This window comes from Microtus ochrogaster, linkage group LG5, assembly GCF_000317375.1.
Source record: "Microtus ochrogaster isolate Prairie Vole_2 linkage group LG5, MicOch1.0, whole genome shotgun sequence".
In the NCBI taxonomy this organism is placed as follows: Eukaryota; Metazoa; Chordata; class Mammalia; order Rodentia; family Cricetidae; genus Microtus; species Microtus ochrogaster.
In genome coordinates, this window is record NC_022031.1 from 24807326 (window position 1) to 24814384 (window position 7059).

At 37.7% G+C, this 7059-nt stretch overlaps 1 protein-coding gene across 2 annotated transcripts in view; it reads right to left on the bottom strand.

The window, feature by feature from the left end:
• Window positions 1–7059, bottom strand: part of Ufl1 (UFM1 specific ligase 1) — a 30402-nt gene that overhangs the window by 9588 nt on the left and 13755 nt on the right. For both annotated transcript variants that reach the window (XM_005361928.2, XM_026786717.1), the window contains exons 9-12: window positions 6299–6474; window positions 4656–4835; window positions 2781–2901; window positions 630–752 (exon numbers count right to left, since the gene is read on the bottom strand). In XM_005361928.2, coding sequence (XP_005361985.1) covers window positions 630–752; window positions 2781–2901; window positions 4656–4835; window positions 6299–6474 — 600 coding nt within the window. The remainder of the gene's footprint in view (window positions 1–629; window positions 753–2780; window positions 2902–4655; window positions 4836–6298; window positions 6475–7059) is intronic.

A 7059-nucleotide genomic window follows, 5' to 3' on the forward strand; every position in this document is an offset into this window, starting at 1 on the left:
TTTCTTTTTGGTGGTTTTTCAATACAGGGTTTCCTGTGTAACAGCCTTAGCTTTCCTGGAACTCACTTTGCTCACTTTGTAGATGAGGTTGGTCTGAACTCACATAGATCCACCTGCCTCTCCCTTCTGAGTGCTGGGTGGGATTAAAGGTGTGTACCACCATGTCTGACTCTGCCTTTACCTCTTTAAGTGCTGGGATTATAACTGTGTGCCCCTATGCATGGCTTGAAAGTAATTTTGTTTCCAGTGTTACTACTTTTCAATTCTTTTATCTTCTAACTGACCATTTTTATAAATTGTCACATGAGTTTATCACTGAAAGCTGAGTGGCAATACACTTAACTATCCGCTGTGCTGTTTTTGCATGAAGAATGACTATGCATTGACAAGCCTTAAAAGAAGTGACCTGACTGTTAAAGACCATAGAAGATACTTTCTGTTTAGTGATTTCTGGCATGCAAACTAAGAGACAAGTTTATACTTCATATTATTAAGTTGTGAAATTTGTAATCACTGAAAATGCAAAACAAATACTTCTTATTTGGACACACATACCTAATTATATGCATCTTAAGAAAAATGTTAAAAACATACACACACAAATAAATAGTGAAATAAAAGCTACACACCAGCATGAGATGACTGAGACTCATCATCACTATCATCATCTTTTCTTCCTTTCTTCTTGATTTTTTTAATTTTATATTCTCTGGCGTTGCCCCCTCCTCCTCCTCTCACACTTCCAGAGCCCTCTGGGAGAAACACATTAGTTATTATTTAATTAACAAGTTTTAGAAAATGATGACAATATGTTGCTGTATAAACAAATGACAGAAAAATGAAAAGCAAGCTAAAGAAAAATTTTAGTTCCTTTAGAGGCCAGTTTTCATACTAAGGTGGTAAGGATAATAACATCAATAAGTTCTATCACTAAAAATAGAAATCTCTTGAACTTAAGCGAACTCCTGAGGTTGTTTGGACTGTAATCTTCTCCATGTTGTCTTTTCTGTAGCTTGCTGATATCCTTGCAGCCAAATCCATTCCTTGACCTTTCCTTTCTCGTCTTTTTTGAAAAATTATTTTCTGAGTATGACTGTTTTTTCCACATGTGTTTGTGTACCACGCGTATACAGTGCCCATGGAGGTCCAAGAGGGCCTGGGCCTCTGTAACTGGAGTTACAGAAGCGGGAGGCTGTCAGCCACCATGTTGGTACTGCGACTTGACTCGGGATCCTCTGCACGAGCAGCCAGTGTTCTTAACCACTGAGCCATCTCTCCAGCCACCCTTCACCTTTTCTTGTTCTCATGACTGCGGTTGTATGGCAGTTATTAATTATATAATTAATTATGGTGCACTGAATCCTGTCAACTGAAATGTCCGTCCATAAGAAACTCAATTCCAAATATTAAAGATACATTTCACTTTAGGCATGTGATTGTATTTTTTTGAATAAATGGTTTTTTTAAAATAAATGGTTTATTAAAGAAAAAAGTCAAATATCCGAGTTTTTAGCACTGGCAGAGCATTAATGATTTGTTTCTACTAGTAAGAGCAGGGAAAGTGCATGTGCTTTTCAACTAAATGAAAGTGCTCCCTAGAACACTTACCACTGAGTGTAAATGCAAATTTAATGTTTAACAGGGAGATTTGCTGGCTTAGGAAACCTGAAGCCATGCCAAGTGGTGTTTTAGGGACTAGGGATATATATGACTATGGGAATGGTTTCAAAACAATATAACGCACTATAACGGCAAAATCAGCTGAGGAGGAGAGTCACTCCAAACTAGGGAAATAATACAAGTGTGGCCACTATTGTGAGGGTTAGAAAGGCACCCCAGGAGATGACACTGGGAACTCCACTCTAATGAAAGGCCAGTCTAGTTACTTTAAGTCTGAAAGAAGCAATAAAGTTAAGCAGCATAGTTATTGCTGAGGCCTGAAGTGAAGATGAACTCGGCAAATAAGAGAATACAGACGGGAAGACAGGAGGATGGGAGCCACAAAAAAGGCTTTGTATCTTTTCACGAATACAGACAGAGTCAGAATACACTGCGTCATTTCTATTTTCAACATTAAAATTTAATTTACTAGGAGCTAAAGAGAGAGCTGGTTCACTAGTTAAGAGCACTGTCTGCTCTTACAGAGAATTCATGTTCAGTTCCCAGGATCCACATGGCAGCTTCACAACTGTCTGTAACTCCAGTTCCTGAGGGTCCTGATGCCCTCTTCTGGCCTCCTCAGGCACACATGTGGTGCATAAACATACATGCAGGCAAAACATCTATACACATACAATTAAAAATTTTAAAAAAAACCTTAAATTTTAATTTAGTAGCAAGATTTGGTTCATATTAGCAGTTAAAATAAATGAAAAAGAATCAATGAAATATAAAGTCTTTCAAATGGCCTTAGTACAAAGTTCACGCAGAAAAATAAAAACGCAACTTTCCCAGCAACACTTGCTAAAGGGGCATCATTTTTCCAATGTAAGTTTTCAGCCCCTTTGTCGGGAACTCAATAGCTGAAGTTCCTTGGGTTGATTCCAATTCCAGCCACAAACCTGTGTTTCTGTACCTGTGCCAGCACCATGTTGTCTCTGCTAGCATGCCATGCCTGTGGTTTAGGAAGGTATTGAGTGTTGTTCTTTTCTTATTTTTTTTTTCACAAGGGGGCTATCTGATAAGCAAGTCTGGAACTGCACTAATGAAACCCCTTTGTACTATTGACATGTACTTACAGATGACTCATCTTTGAGTCTCACGTGTTATTGATTTATTACCTGTTGCTTTCTTCCTGCGCTCATCTTTTTTATCCTTTTTATTTGTATTAACACTTTCTAAAATGGAAACTTGCTTCAGATCTTCTTCAGTGATTAAATGCACAGGGTTATTTTTCATTTCCTGAAATAAAACATGCTTTTTGGTAGGCAATGTATATTTAAATATACAACATTTCAAACAGCAGAGAAGTTGCTTGTTTACTCATACATCCTAATTATCATTGTTAGGTTTCATTGTTACAGATGATAACACTCATAACTGCTGCTCTGCAGATGACTCCTTGTACCTTGGTCTCATTTGCTGCTCTTCTCTGCCTGGCTAACGAAAGCAGCAAGGCAACCACAGAGCATCTGACTGCAGAGCAAGAGATGCAGTCTTTGCCAGCTGTCATTGGTTTTGGCATGCTTAAGAAATCAGTTTTTTTTTTTTTTAAAAAATGAGAAATAGTTCTTTAATCTCTAGTGACAAAAGAATGTTTTCATAGTAAAAATACTATAATTTTCTTTTTGGCTTCTTAGGGAAGATGCTTAGGATAATAATTCCAGTAATAAGATAATCTCTCTCTAAACCCATTTTTTTTTTTGGTTAAACAGAGTTCAAAGAAAGACGATGAATAATTTTTTAATAAGTGATAGCTGACAGAAATGGAGACACACACGCGCATGCATGCGCACGTACACACACACACTTCCAGCCCTGTATTTACATATATTCTCACCAGAGTATCATTTTTTCCTTTGAAGATAAGCAATATGTCCAAGTACAGAATATATCAATAACCCTAAAGTTTACCGATGTTACTTATTTCTATTCTTGTCTGCTTAACAGGACATCTGCAGAAAACTATTGGCAACTGTCACACTACGAAGGTTTAAAAGAATACGGTTAACCACAAGTGATTTACACATTTACTAGGTCTGCATGAATCTGGCAACAGTATATTAAGACAGAGGGCTTGATTTATCTGACAATAGGTTTCATACATGGATGGTGTTTTTAACTATAAGCAGGAACTGAATAGCTGTGAAGACAGGCCTGCCAAGAACTGTGCTTCACAATACTTTTAGACAGAAATAAAACACTAAGAATTTAAAAAAGAAAACTGTTCCGGAACTGTAGAGATGGCAGTGGTGATGAGCACCAGCTACCCCTGCAGAGGATCCAGCTTTGGTTGCAGCACCACCATGGCAGCTCATGGATACCGGTAATTTAAACTTCAGGGGACTCAATACCCTTTGCTGACTTCTGAGGGTACCCAAATACAGGTTTACACAAATATATTTTTCATAAATGATCAGGTTTAGATTGGTTAAGACAGGCTCTTACTACAGAGTTCAGAGCTGACTTTGAGCCGAAAGACTTACAGCACTGCACCCTCATTCTTGAAAATGAATAAACTTCAAGAGTAACAAAATCTCTTTTCTCAGTGAGTCATCCTGTCTCTTCCAACCAGGTAAAATCAATTAGGATTTGTCAAATTTAGAGATTATCTGTAGTGTTGTACAGGCTTTGTACTAAAAATATGCTCACTGATTTTCTTTCTTTGATGTCACTCTGATTACAAAATAAGCTTAACTTAAATATGACTAACTTTTTATTAATTTTAAGATTTAACAGTGAATAAAATCCTTTGGCGACTTAAGTTCAAAAACTATATGATTTTATTAATACGATTTTCATTTGTAAAACTTGCTAACTTTTAACAGGTTCTAATGAAGATGAAGAAAAGGAATAATGAATCGTAGAGGACATGGAAAAGTTGTGCAAGATGATACTCCTTTCTGGTCAGACTGCCACAGCATTTCCCCAAAGGTCAGCTGGCCCTGAATGGAAAGGATGCTGCTAAGGTTAGCAGGTGGAGAAAGCTGGGCTACCTTTTCTGCCTTCTGGTGCATCCGCTGGCTGAACAGCTCTGTGCAGTCACTTATGAACTTCTCACTGACCACAACTGTGTTGCTGAAGACGAGCGCTGAGGCTTGCTTGCTGAAGGGTCTCATCACCTGCTGAAGCAGCATGGCAGCATCCTCAGCTGACAAAGAACTGGGCAGCAGAGGCTGGAATTACAAGCAAAATGCAAACGCGAGAAATGCAGTGAAACACAGGTTATCTGTTCATATGTATAATACACATATGTGTGAAGATATATCTGTAAGTGTGATTCCCCTCAAGTGCCCTCACTTAAGCCAGTCAGTGGCTTTCAGAAGCAGTTATGATCCCAACTTCGCAAATTGTATAAAAAAATCATTTTTATACCCAGTTTCCCCACTTGCATACCTTATAGGACTATCAAGTTGGGCAAACCACCACCAAAATCTACAGAACCCTCTATGTTTCTCTCTTAAACCTACATACAATTCACCAGTAAGTTCTGACAACCTTACCTGTACAAAGTTTCTTTTCAGCTCTATCACCTGAACTATTATATTTAATTACTATTTTATGTATCTGTCCCTATGAACTGTCTATCTTAAGAGAAGACACGGGTTTGCTTGTTTACCATTTGTAGCCTATAGAACAGTGCCTATCACACAGAAACTATCTGAGATCTGCTGTAAGAATAAAGAAGCCTTAAGAATTCAGTACCCACAAGCAGCTTTCCTACCAAATAAAAACACCTATGTTCTCATTAGGAATAACAGACTGGCCTTCACCTTACTTTTACCCATTCTGAAGTGTTTCTGTGGCATAATGAGGGGCAGCTGAACCTTGAACAACACTACTGTGCTAAAGCAATTCATGGTAATACATTAGATTACTGGAGAAGGAATAAGCACCAGGATGTCTGAGGCCAGGGCAGTTGAACATGCTTGGAAAAGGCATTACAATAGTTAGTTTCAACTGCTAAATGACACAGCATAGAATCACCTGGGAAGAGTCTGAATGAGGGACAATCTAGATCAGACTGGCCTCTGGGCTCATCTGTGGAGGACTGCCTTGCTAGTGTTAACTATTATAAGAAGACTCAGCCTAAAAGTTAGTGGAACCATTCCCTGGGTTTTGGTCCTAGATTGGATAAAAGGGAAGAAAGTGAATCGAGCACTGGCAAGCAGGCATGCATTAGTTTGCTCTCTGTCCTTGACTGTGGATGTCTATGACTAGCTGCTTCATATCCCTTCTCCCTTGACTTCCCATGGTGATAGACTAGCAAGCCTAAAACAAGCCTGCTCACCCTGAAGTTGGTTTTATCAGGGTATTTTTTCATAGCAACTAGAAAGAAAACTCATTCAGATGTGCAAAAATCTCACCAATTTCACTTTCAGGACTGAAATGTTTGCTATATTATTTTCTTCTTTGTTTCTGAGATTTATAAAATTCTAGATTTGATTATATATACTTACAACATCACTTTAAGCCTAAAATAATTAAAATTTCATTTCTTTTGTAACAATGACTGCTAGAATTTACTTCTAAAGGCAATATTAGTTTTACATAATTTATTTCTAAAATGGGCACATTTTAGTAAAATATCACTCATCATTGGTTTATGAAAAACTTAATAGAAAAAGATAAAACATACAGAAATATCAACCCATGTCCCAGAGCTGATGGCTTCCTCTACTGATGCTTCCACCTGGTCCACAAGTCCTTGACCAACGCAAGCTGCCTTCAAAAACAAGAGTTGTGTATTCTTGTATCTTTTCTTTATATAGTTCATGGCATCTGGGATTCCAAGTCTTGATAAAGCATCAAATTCTAGAAATACACAAGAAAGTTGAATAGAACTCATTCATACCTTCCTGAAGTCTTATAAAAAGTTAATTCCACACAAACCCATTCTTTGACTGTGAGTGTAATGTATTCCAGCATTTTCTAAGGAATAAAAGAAAAGAAACGTAGTGTAGCTAGTTACATGGGGTTATTTTCCTAAGTGTCTATTACTAAAGATCCCTGTGGGAAACCTGCTTCAAGTGCTCCGTGAATACAAGTTGTGTGATTCCTTTCCCCACTGAAGGATTGAAGGAAAGCTGGACTACAGAGCAATACAATGAAAGACAGCAGTAAAGGGAATGGAAACTGTTCAAATTAAAACTGAAATCTGTTTTGCTTATTTTAGTTAAAGGAGTGAATTTTGTTTTTTAAAATGTGTTACTGTACAATAAGACACAGCCATTCTCCAAAGCAGACAATTTAACATAACAGACTCAGAGCTACAGAAGTTACTGGTACTGAAGGCATTACAGTTATTAAGAAAACTAGTAATAAAGTTCTAGCTTAAGGCTGGGGTTGAAGAAACTGTATGCACATTATCAGAGATCAAGTGATCTGTACTAGAGTATA